This window comes from Aythya ferina (genome assembly GCF_964211825.1).
Source record: "Aythya ferina genome assembly, chromosome: 1".
Classification (NCBI taxonomy): Eukaryota; Metazoa; Chordata; class Aves; order Anseriformes; family Anatidae; genus Aythya; species Aythya ferina.
Window position 1 is genome coordinate 143,968,018 of NC_140296.1, and position 12,982 is coordinate 143,980,999.

The window sequence follows — 12,982 nt, forward strand, 5'->3', positions numbered from 1 at the left end:
ATTACAGGAGAGCAAAACGAAAATTGAGGAAGGCCAGCACCCCACCATGCCCTGTTGCTTCGAAACATTAGTCCACATAAGCAATGGTGTGCTTTGAATTGACAGTTCTGTTATCTACTGATGATAGATACCTGAATCAAATTCCCTACCCTGACTTTTATTTTTAAATCCAATGCACAAATTTTGAAAGGAAACATTACTGCCCTACAAACTGTTCTGCGTTTGTAGAATGAGCACTTTCCTATTAACCCCCCCTTACTTGGAGCAATGTGGAGCAGCTCCTGTAATGGCACAGAAACTCTCTCAGCCCAAGCTGGCATCTTTGTTGTTCTGTCACCCAGGTACATGCAACAACAACAAAGATTGGTAAGTAAATAGTACAACGTATTCACCTGGCAGACAGACTTTTCCCAGTCTGAATTAAAAGTAAAACCAAAACCCATTGATCCTGTTTTCCATGGGCAAGGAGAACTGAGCAGTGCATTACTCCTGCAATGACCCGATAAAAGGCAACTTGTGTACAAAGTGTCAAAAACATATTTTTCCAAAAACGTCAAGGGGTGCAAAACAGAAAAGGTCCATGAACTTTAAACTTACCGGGGTAAATGTGTATTTCCAATATATAAAACAGAAATTCAATATTTATAGCTAATTATTCTACAAACAGTTTAGCTTACATCAAGGTACACCTTACAATAAGTTATATCATATGGAAAAGAATAGCAGAATTGATGACAGAAGTGGGATGCATCAGAAGAAACAAACCAGGAGAATGGACACTAAAATAGATGACAAAATAGATGCATCTGTCCTGCACTGTTTTGGATCAGGTAATTTATATTCATAGCAAGACCATAAAGCTAGCTTTGTTCTGAAACTGAAGCTCTGCTCCTGCACTCAGTTTTCATTCACGCAGCTGTACCCAGCTGCAACTGTTCTGATACCTTCCTTCAGGTCTTAGTCTTCAAAACCCCTGACAGGTTGGGCAAAGCACTAACCTGCAATAGGCTGGCCACCTGCTACTGACATCTGTTACACGGGAGCTATCTACAAATGACACAGGGAAACAGTCACGTCTGAGCAGTACTTAACTTCATGTGCAGAGCACTTCTTTATCATGCAGTGACAATCTTAATTAAAACACCTTTAAATCTGTTGTTTGATCTGCATTGCTCTGAGGCTCGTTTTTGATTGTAGAAACTCTCTTGGTTCTGAGTTCATGTCTGGGCATTAACAAGTCATCTCTTAACACCTGCCAGGGCTCTGAGAGCCTTGTAACATCCTCCTAGAAGTATGAGAACCAGAGCTGTTATCTGCCCCAGCTGCCTTCACTTCTCTTGTAAGCGTTGTTGCTGCCAGGCATCCTCCCTCCTTGCCAGGCCCTGAAACTCCTACGCTGTCAGTTTTCAGCCAAGCATAACCACGTACACCGACCACAATTTTGGTTCACATCAATGTGCCGGCCTTTAGACTGCATCGGCTGGGAGCGCACATGTTAGCCGGGCATTTCTCACCTTGGGAACAGTAACTCCAAAAAGCAGAAGCTACTATAGAAGCTACTATAACTTGAGGGGCAATAAAAAAGTTTCTAAGTATTTCCCCTATGATGCTGTTGTGCAAGTGAGCTCTGGAGTGCTAAATGCTCTTTTGGGGTGGGTGAAATAGGGCAGCAAGCAGCAGGTACCAAGAATCAGAAGAAACACCTGTGTAAGTGCACTTTCAGGTTTGGAGATGTTAACAATAATGCCCTTATTGAAAGGACTACCACACACAGGTCTATTTCAGTTCTTCGTTTCTGCTAGTTAAAACAACAAGCTTAAAGGTTAGCCTTAAAGCAAGAAGCTTAAAGTGAAGATAGCCATCACCTCATTAGTGTAAGACACTAAACAATACACTAAAATTAATTACATTTTTAAAAACAAATCTGTGTATTAGTTTCAAGTACTGATCTTACTGGTATAATAGTTGTAATATTAATAGAGGAAATTGCTACAGCACTACTAATAAAGGAGCATAAAAAAAGGTTAGTATCGAGTCAGAAGTAGAAATCGTTGAGAGTACCAAGCTTCACAGTACCTGTAAAGAGAAATTACTAGGTCTAAGGTATAAAGCTAATCATGAGAACATAAGCATGTAATGTAATACATTATACAAAGAATAAGGAACAAGAGAACTGTGGCTGTTCAAGCTTTGAAACAAGTAAGATAACTGATTTTTATCAGCAGATCAGCTATTATTACACATCACTCAAACAGAATGTGAAGTCCAAACAGCAGGTGAAAAGTCTAACCCCAGCCCTCTTGTCCATCCAACCTTTAACTGTGCCTTCCTCATGCTGACTCCAAAACCCGCAGTTGCACAGCAAGCTGTTCAGCAACTGATCTGAACGAAAATCCGACTCAATGCTACATTCCTTTACTTATCAGCAGATACAATGAATAGCTGCTTGCTTCTTAGAAAATCTTATCAAAACTCAAAAGACCACAACAACTGTGAACCTCACCACTGATGTGGTCTGTGTAGCATGCTGATCAATGTGAAGGGGCTTGTCTGACACTGTGACAGCAGCCAGTGTTCCCAGCACCTCACAGCTTGTAGGGTTACTATCTTGTCTTCTACTACTTTAAACAATAAACCAGTTAACTAGACTTGAGTGTCCACACCTACTGAGATCTCAAAAGAACCAGCACCTCCTTGGTGCAAAACAGCACCCTACCTTTGGCTAGGGTGAGTCAAATAACCTTTCTGAGTCTTTCTACTGAGCTGTGTGTGCACCTACCATGCTAACAGCCCTTTTCTTGTGATGGCTGTCAATTGAGTTGCATAAAAGAATGGGCAAGCAGTCCTTTGTCACAAAGTGCACATCTGGTATGTGCTAAACACATACTTATCATATAACATGTACATTTTAGCCACAGAGTAAACGAACAATTTCTGGAAAGCTAGAGTCATCCAGATGGAAGCACACTGTGACCGTATACTGTAGTACATAGAAATAATTGCATCTAAAAAGAAAATACAAGCTTAATTTTTGTGTCCCTTGTGCATGTTAAGGGACTAACCCAGCTGCATTTGAATAGGGACCTGCAATTTTAGACTGACTACTTCAAATTTGCAGAAAATACTCCAAAACCAATGTAGATATATGGAAATCGAGCTATGTCAAACCTCCAATTACTTTTAACTGTCTCTTGCCACTGAGTTTGAAGTTCAACTTGAGTGAAAAGCATATTAATTGCATTCTTATTTTAAAAAATGGCAGATGTTTTCAGAGTGCATTATTGATTTGAAACATAAAGAATGAACCATTTACATTGTTTTCACTATTGTTGCACCCTGCATGATACCATAAAACATTTACTGGCTATACCAGGGCAATTATAATCTTATCTCCAGTGTCCTTAAAGAAGAGTAAGTCTATCATTTACTATCTATTTGCTTCATCTGTCAAACCAAACATTTGAGCCCCATCCTTTCTCTAACTCCCTCCTAAACACCAAGGAGCCTGATGGAACAAAAACCCAAAGCAAACCACCGTGCAGGGGTCTCAGCAGAGCGCAGGGGTGCTCTGCCAGCCCTCCACACACAGACTTATGTAGGACCATCCTGCCTGTCACCTCCTGCCAGTCGTCTGTCACCCTCCCTGCCCACCTCCCAGCCCCCAGAGCCTTGCCAAGAGCCCTGTCACCCCTTTATCTCCACGCCCGCCCCGAGGGAGGGCAGCGGCCAGAGGACCGTCCCTCGTCCCGCCGGCCTCCCCCGGCACTCACAGGTCCAGGAGGAGCTGGACGTCCCCGCCGGCACCGTCCCAGCCGCCGCTGAGGCGGCTCATGGCGGCGGCGGGGCACGGGGAGCCGCGGCGGCCCAGCGGCTCCGGGGAACGGTGCCGAAATGGCGGCGGCTGCCTCGGGGAGGCGGGCATGATGGGAGATGTAGTCCCGCTGCGGGCGGCTCGGCTTCGCCACACGGAGTCGGCTGAGAGACTGTGAAAACCCCCAAACAGCGAGGGGAGCGTTTAATTTTTAAGCACGCAGTGTTTTCCCCAGCCTACATGAAGTATGGGGGACCTTGGGTAGGTTAGAAGGCTTTGGGCGAGGTGCCACAGCTTTTGCAACCGCGTTCTTTACAAACACATTTCCCTCATTTTTACGCTTGGTGAAGTCATGGCACTGAAACACAGCAACAGCATTCCTAATCCCCACTGACCTGCAGAATCCTTGTAGCTGCAGGTGATTCGCAGAAGAACTCTACAACTCAAAGCAAATGAGTTATAAAGTAGGTATGTGGTTTATTTCTGCGCTAGGCGCATGTGGGTTAGCTCCCAAAGGCACACACAATTCACTCAATCGCATTCTTTTATCCCCTAAATATTACATATGCATTAAGTTTCACAGCACATCTATGCATATTCATTTCCTTGCTCTGCCTAGCCCCACTTCATACACTAATTATCTTACCAGTCCTTCTGCACTTGCATAGTACTTTCTGGTGGTCATCGGGATGAAGTAAGACATCTTCATCAGAGCTGAATTTTTCACCTCATCTCCTTGTGCATGCTCTCTGAGCCCTAGGTCACAGTCCAGAACATAAGGTTGGTTTGATCTGGTTCTCGGGGCCCCAGGGGCTCCTGTTATCTCGAGGTCTTGCAACTTCAGCATCCCTCATCCTGTCCTCTTACAAACAGTCCCCCTTATCTCTGAGCCCTTGGTCACAGTGTGAACCATAAGGTTAGTTTGATCTGGTTCTCGGGGTCCGAGGGGCTCCTGTTCCTTTGAGGCCTTGCAAGTTTGGCATTATTTCATGCTGTCTTCGCACATACATCATGTCTTCTGCAAGCGCAGCACAAGCAGAGTACATCACAAACATAACACACATCAAGCAATGAGTGTTGTCTACATATCCATTCTTAATCAATCACCCTCTAATTTCTAATCCCATGTCTCACAGTCTTTTTTTCCCCGCCTTATTACATTTCTGCCTGCATAGACAGGAAGCACATGAAACCATTAGAGCAAGCTCAAAGGGGCTGTTCTTGGTCCCCCCTGTAATACACAATAAATGTTTGTTCATTGTCCTTTGTATTATAAAACCAAGGAGTTCCGTTTGAGGAGTGGGAGTTGCAAAAACTCCCTGCTGAAGTAAGGAGCTGTATAATACTTGGCTAGGCACTATGAAAATTCTTTTGCTTAATGTAACAAAAAAGAGAACGCCCTCCCCTTCTCTCCTTCTGCATCTCAGTTGCCTCTTTTGTTCAAACCTATAACACCCCCCATAACAGTATGAGACACCTCCAAGGAGCAGAGAGGTCCTAGCTCCAGGGAGGCCACAGGAGTCCTTCAGCTTTAGCTGCTGTGAAGGAAGGGGTGTTTGTGTCAGGGAGCACAGGAGAGAGCTGCGCCTCCTCCTGCGCCTGGCAGCTTGGAGGGCCAGCAAGGCACAACATGGCTGCAGGTAAAAGCAAAATGTGATGTCTCTGAAGAGGACAAGAGGAAAAACATTTCATGAAGTGCATGTAGACTATGGCTTTTTATTCAGTTACATCAAAACCTTTTATGGACTTAAGTTTTGCTGTTGTTGTTTTTAGGACAGTTGAGTAAATACATTTTAGAATTTATTTCAGCCTTGAGGGCAGAAACTCCCAGGCCACAGGTACCAGCAGGCCTCCCATGTCATACCTTTTACACGGGAAATACAGCATGTAATACACAATAAATGTTTGTTCATTGTCTTTTGTATTATAAAAACAAGGAGTTCTGTTTGAGGAGCGGGAGTTGTGAAAGCTCCCTGCTGAAGTAAGGAGCTGTATAATACTTGGCTAGGCACTATGAAAATTCTTTTGCTTAATGTAACAAAAAAGAGAACGCCCTCCCCTTCTCTCCTTCTGCATCTCAGTTGCCTCTTTTGTTCAAAGACACTGCTGCAAAGCTCATGGAACCATCTCCTGAGAAGTTGCTAAACTAGTGTATCAACATCCTGCATTCCTGTCTCATGCTGGGCCAACACGACCAAATAAAAAAAGAAGTTGAACCACAATGCTGAGGAAGACTACAGCCTTCATCTTCACAACCACCAGAGGGACAGAGACGACCCCCTAGCAACAGTGCGCGCAGTCGCAGAATATACCAGGATGTGCTGTGTAATCCCAGAATTACCAAGATATAAAAAGGGACCCTGGCGTGGGTGAGGTGCGCGCCGTTGGCAGAGCCGAGACTCCCCGGCCACCCAGCACTGTTTTGCTTGCTGTTGCTTACTCAATAAATTCCTTTCTATTATTAATGCAATGCTCTCTGAAAATTTATTAAGGGGGCAACTTATAACACAGCATAATCATGGTAGGCTGCCGCTCAAGGAGCAAGGCTAAGAAGTCCAGCAGACTCATGGGCAGCAAGAGCTTTCAGGCACCATCTCTGACAATGCTAATTTAAATCAGATTAAAAGCACCCCTGCCACTAGCTACTTGTTCCCAAACCAGTGCTCTCACTGTGTTACAACAAACTGTGTGCCTGTGATACCCAGTGAGCAAATACCCTTGGTTTACAAACAGCTATTTTTCTTGGTCTTTTTCAAGAGATTCAGGTCACAGTTTGCTTCAATTAGGCTAACATCCTCAGGAGCTACTTCTGAAGCAGCTCATGGTCTACCAAGCTTCACAGAGCAGCACTGTATGTCAAACCGAAACTGGCACCAGGGTACCTCAGCAGTTACACATGCTGATCTTAACCAGATTCAACCACAGGCAGCTGCAGAAAGAGCTTCAGTCACATCAGACTACACATGGTATTTTACCAGCACAATTTCCCACCAGGCTGTAATGTGATTCAAGAAGTGCTCAAGAAAAAATTCTGCAAAGATGCTATTATTAAGTTGGGCCCCAGCCTGTATCAGTGCATGTTTTTTTGTTTTAAACTTCTCAGGTGCAGCAGGGAGCACTTCCCTTTGCTGAACTTCATGAAGTTCCACTTTGCCCATTCCTCCAGACTGTCAGCTGTCTCTACTCAGAGAGGTTAGCCACTGTTCCCAGCTGCAGATCTGGAAGAAAGTGAGTATGCACTCTGACACATTGCCAGTCACTGTTGAGGATTTAAATGGTATGACCCTGGTATTAACCTCAAGGGACTGGCCTGCATCTTTTATTTGTGCTGCTGATTACAACCCTTATAACCTGACAGTTGGCTGTTTCTAGTGTACCTCACCACCTAATTATCCCAACATTCCCCCTTCATCTCAGGGACCTGGGAATCCTGAATGCAGGTCTTACCAGTAAAGACCAAGGTGAAAAAAGCATTGAGGACCTCAGCCTTCATATCTGTCTTGCAGAGTGAAGTGCTGGTTCTTTTGAATCTCAGGGCAAAAAGCACAGGATGTTTAAGAGAAAAAGTCTATTAGGAGTTCTCAAGAGCTCTTACATATCCCTTCTACTGCTGGAAGTCATGCAAAGATACAGCATTAAATGGTCCTCTCTGGTAGACCCACAGCATTCAGTGCAGAACCGCATTTTGCAATAAGGTTCAATGACTTCACTGCTCTTCACATCTTACTAGTATTCTTTCAGATAAAGAGAGTTATCAGTCTTTTACTTACACAATACTCAGTGTTCTAGATGGTACACTGAAGTTTGCCAAGAGTGTTACGCTTTCACACATTCCATGGGATCAAGATCTTACAAACAGTGCATACAGGTTGTGTTAAGAAACAGCACACACTGTCATCACACTATGTGCTCAGGTTATTTAGCAGTCACTCATGCTAAAAATACAAGTGTCTACACACAAAACCTACAGTTGAACTCCACCTAGGTTTTGCCTGAATTCATTCTTCATAATGCCTTGTGTTAACTCACTGAATACTTTTTCCTTCTGGTTTCCAGTCCCATTCAGGCTTGAGTCCACATTCTTTAGCTTTCCTTCTGTTGCCAATGTACTTGCAGAAGCCCTTCTCATTGCCCTCCACATCCTTCACAAGATCCAACTGAGCCCAATCCCTAGCCTAACCCTTCACACTCAACAGCACCTCTGTGATTTCTGGGCTACTTGTTCATGCTTCCTCTCATGTTTGACTATAGCCAGAAGCTCCTAGGTCATCCATACAAGCCCCTCTGCCACCTTTGTGAAATTCCCTGCATGTTCAGATAGACACTATCACAGAGGAGGTTGTCCTTGGAAAAAAAAGGAAAAAGTTAACCAGCTTTCCTGTATCTCTTCTCTTTGGAATATCACATGGGATTCATCCAAGTAGACACATGAACAGGACAAAGACTGACCTCTTGAAGTCCAGAGCTATGACCCTGCTTTTCACCTCATTTCCTCCTTTCATGATCCTGAACTCCATCTCATTACAACTGCTGCCAAGGCTGCCCTGACCTATGCCTCCCAGTTCTATCTTGGAGGCAAGGATCAATTCCTCAGACTTATGTGACAAAAACTTGTCAGGGCACTACAGAACTATCCTGGATTGCTTGTGCCCTGCACCATTGACCTTGCAGGGGACATTGGGGGAGCTGAAGACTTCTCTGAGACTAGAGCATGCAAACACGGGGCTTCTAGGTGCCTGAAAACCTCATCTAGAACTCCATCCTAAAAACACAAGCTGTAGCAGACACACACCAAACCATTACCAGTGTTGGTCTACCCACTAATCCTGAGCCATAAGCTCTTATCAAACTGTCTGCCCCTAGTCAGAACTCCATGCAGTCCCCACTACCCTCTCACATGAGAGAACTTGCCCTGCTTACCTTCCTAACCTGTCCTTAAAAAGCCTGTATTCATTCACTGTAATACTCCAATTTGATGAAATATCCCACCTTGTCTCCATTATTGGAGTGATACTGTAGCCCCACAGTGGTTCACAGGACTCTCATTGCTTCTGTTTGTTCCCCATGATGCATGCATTAAGTGTACAGATGCTTCAGAGAGGCACCCAATCATACTGATTTCCTACAAAGAGGGTAAGGCCTTCCCCTACAAACAAGGGTCAACAGGACAGCATTACATGCATGTATTTGGGTTAACACCACTTGAGCCCTGTTTTATTGATTAGACTCCCCTTGGTTCACATCAAACAACATTATTTGCTTGCTAATCTGATTTAGAATTTCTCACCTGATTGTCATTTTTTCCGCTATCACTCTTAGTTAAAAGCTCTTATGAGATTGGCCATCTTGTTGGCTTCTTCCCCCCCAACCTAAACTTGGCACAGTTGATCCCATGTCTGTCAAGCAGTATTCAGTCCTTAAAGAATATGCCACAATCACACAAACCAAAACCCTGTTAATGACTACCAGAACTGAGTAAACATTACATGGACCCTTACATCCTTAACCATCAGCTTAGAACCAAGTGTGTGACACTTCATACTTTCCAGGTTTCCTCTGGCAATACCACTGATGCCCCATTAAAAAAAAAAAAAAATTCAGCATAGTGACAATAACCTGAGAGCCGTGAAAACTTGCAGGCTCTCCATAATGTCTGAAGAGCAAGTCCTTTGCAAACAATAAAGGCAACAGGCCAGCAGATAAGCCTGTTCCCTATAGCAGAACGGTCACCCTCCACTAACTTCCAGTGTTTTGCTCTGGTGCTCCTGTGAAGCTCCATCAAAACCAGCTCAAAGGTTTCATTTGACAGAGCATCCAGCCTCTTCTCTTTAAGGCACTGAAGCTATTCTGTAGTTGTAAGACTTCAGTCAGAGCATAAACTCTTAGTGCCAGAAGTCTGCAGCTTCTAACCTTTGCCATCTTTTTCCCACCTAAATAGGCAAATTCAGCCTGTTTTTCCCTTAGCACATACCTCCAGGGGCTCTCAAAGTTATAGTATCACAGAATCCAGTCCATATAACTCCTTAAAAAAATGCGTACCTCCTTCAACTGAAAGGATTTCCTACTGGCCTTTAAGAGAAGACAAGTATCACTGCCCCCAACCAATATCCTCCTTCTGAAGCTCCATCTGAGTTGAGGCTTCTAACATTACAGTAGAAATTTTTCCAATGTCTGCTAAGATCAGTGCCCTGCAGCACATCCCCACCATTAATGAAGTATGCACTACTACTAGAAAAGGCACTAGCATCTCCTACATCAACCTTTCTACCAGCTCACTGCACCCTAAAACCTCCCTTTTAGGCCCAGCTCTTATATATAGACCTTTCCCAAGGAGTGGCTTAAAGGGTGTCAGACCCTCCCTGATCATCATCAGCTGGAACAAAGGGTCCAAGAACCCTACGATCAAAGACAGCTGACAGAGCTCTTCAGCCTTGCTACATCTTGATAGAAATCAAGGCCTCCTCCACCTATCTGTTCCCAACAGTAGCAGGCACCATCAAGCATCTAAAACACTTCCCAAAAATGTTCCCAGAGGTCATTTAGCAATGATTCCAGAAGATCCCAGAACATCTAGAAGCAAGAGCTCAGAAACTGCTGCACCACTATTGACTGCCACTTCTAGCTGTACTTTCCAATGAAGATGTTGTGGCTATTAAATTTTATTAGCAATGGTCTTAAATCTTGTTATTGCTCAGTGACATGACAGAGAGTTAAGTTGGCAAGGAACAAGTTTCCAGAATTCATGCTGGAACATATATGCATAAATATATTTTTTTAAACCAGTCTGTTGAAGAGCAAGACCACATCTAGCAATCCATTTCAGCAGTCCCAGTTTTTATTTTGAACTCTGTGTACGGGTCCCACCTAGCCCATCTTGCCAGCTGACACCATAGTAGTGGGAAGGCCTGGAGCTTTTAAGTTAATAAAAGGAGTACTATAGCCTAATCTTGACCAAGAGTTGAGTACAATATAAAAACGGGCTGAGAGAGGCAAGTCATGACAAACAGGACCATGCAACAAGAACTGAGTGGCCCTGGGATGACAACTGACAGGAGAATGTTAGCAGGAACAAAATATATGAGTGTGTAGTGGGAACCACATCAGAAGATGTTGGAGTGAGGAGTTAGAGATCCTGAGGTACATGCAGCTACAAGTGTGCCTTCCTACCTGTTGTTCATGCTTAGTATCTGCTGAGTATCCCACTCTGCCTAAGTGCGTGCTGAATGCCCCAAGCTGCTTTGGGCCATGCCCTAATTTATGTTCTGTTAAACAAGCTTGAAGATGTTACAAGAGGTTGTACATATGGTCCTGTCTGAAGTTTTGACACATGCATCTGTCCTTCATGGACATTTTGCATTCTTTGGACAAGTCAATGGTTGTTTTTTTGAGGAAAAAGCTTTTAAAAGCAGTGCAAGTGGTGAGGCACACTGAACCTCATCATAGCTGGCAATTCTGCACAGTGTGCAATGGTCACCTTGAAGAGGTCTGTCCAGAGCTGACATACATTTGGTGTCCCAGTATCAGAAGAGACATAACATTGCCCCATTATTCTTGTTTCCTAAATATTCAATACACGACATTTAATTATCTATACCCATGAGCTGACTTTTATTGAGATCTGAAAAGTACCTTATACCTCCTCCAATGTAAAACAGTATTACCCACAGAAGAATAATGGCCGTGAATATGCAGACATGTATGGCATGATCCTTTAATAGCAACAGCTTTAGAAAATTTAATTACTATAAAATATTCAAAGTGTAGCAACATATAATTATGACAAATTCTCAGGTTCTCCTAAGCTATTAAGGTATGCAGGACCCCCAGTGTTGCCCATGGGGTCCATGTCTATTGCAGAGCAGATCCACGGTTTGTTATATGACATGTTGAGGTGCTCTGGAGAAAAATATCTGCTTCCACTGCAGTTGGTCCTAACATACTGAAGTCTTCAATGCTATTTTTCTTCTGCAGCTGCCACCCCATAGTTTGTGAATTTACTTTTTATCCCCTTGAATCTCTGACCTGTCATCTTCTGTCCTTTTTTTTTTTTTTTTTTTTCTCCCCTCAGAGCGACGTTCTATGGTGAGTCTGTGAAACTAATCTGGAGATAGCCAATCCCTTTGTATCCAATACTGTCTCCCTTACCATGCAGCTGACTTAACCGATACATTATTTACCATATAGCTTGCCAAATATTGGATTTATTTTTGCTAAATCACCAATCCATTTATGCTAAGTATGTGACTCAGTTATTTTATGATCACACAAATTCTCTATATTTGTTCTGGGTTGACAGTCTGGTTAGTGTACAATCTCAGTGCGTTAGTTCCCATACCATGAGTCTGTGACCTCCTGCTGCCTTTACATTTCCTCTTACAGAGCAGCACCTGAAACTGCTGGAAAAGTCTATCACAGTATACTGGCTGGCAGCCTGTGCTGATATCAGGGTACAAAACCCCTTAGCAGTAGAGATCCTTAGCGGGATGTCTGACACTGTTAGGAGGCAGAAGGTGCAAGGTAATGTCTGGGTACACGCCAGACAAAGCTGCTGCCCAAGAGCCTGACACCGAGCCAGGTTGGACAGAACAAGTGTCAGGTCCCCAGAGCTCAACTGCACCATCTGGTTAAAGTGGTGGATGGGGCAGGTAAATGGGGATGTGTTTGTGCGTGTGTGTGAGTGAGAAGCTTTCCTCAGCACAGCCTACCCATCACTTGGTCTGCTGAATAAATTGAACTTGGCAGTCACGTTGTTTGGTTTTCCTTTCTTCCCTGTGACAATGAGGACCTCCGTAGTTGTTTGTTTGTTTGTTTTTGTCAATTATCAACAGTTACCAAGCTTCCCTCCTCCTCTCAGAGATGTGTGTGAGATCAACTGTATTTAATTAAAGCCTGGTTTCCAAAATAATAGCTGCATTTTGTTTAGAAGACAAGTCATGATTCTGAAGGATTTTTAAGGCAAAACAGAAGAGATCAGAACTGGTGCTGTAAGAGAATATTTTGATCCATTGTGGAGCTAGACAACAATCCCAATGTATCATAACCCAGTGTTGTATCCACATTGCAGTAGGGCCTCAAGAGCAGGATACTAGATCCTACACAAACTTTTGTGGTTTGTTTTTGTTAATTACAGCAAGGCGTTACTTGCAAATGAAGCATTAATGAATGCCAGAG

General features: G+C 43.6%; 1 protein-coding gene across 4 annotated transcripts in view; it reads right to left on the bottom strand.

Annotated features, from left to right (window-relative positions):
- Positions 1–4,492, bottom strand: part of AMN1 (antagonist of mitotic exit network 1 homolog) — a 23,278-nt gene extending 18,786 nt beyond the window's left edge. The window contains exon 1 of one of the 4 annotated variants that reach the window (XM_084506698.1): positions 4,458–4,492. In XM_084506698.1, coding sequence (XP_084362824.1) covers positions 4,458–4,477 — 20 coding nt within the window. In that variant the 5' untranslated portion in view covers positions 4,478–4,492. Of the gene's footprint in view, positions 1–2,290; positions 3,589–3,770; positions 3,938–4,457 lie in introns of those variants that run through there. The other 3 variants (XM_084506695.1, XM_084506697.1, XM_084506696.1) reach the window with 3 other exon arrangements.
- Positions 4,493–12,982: the final 8,490 nt, after the last annotated feature.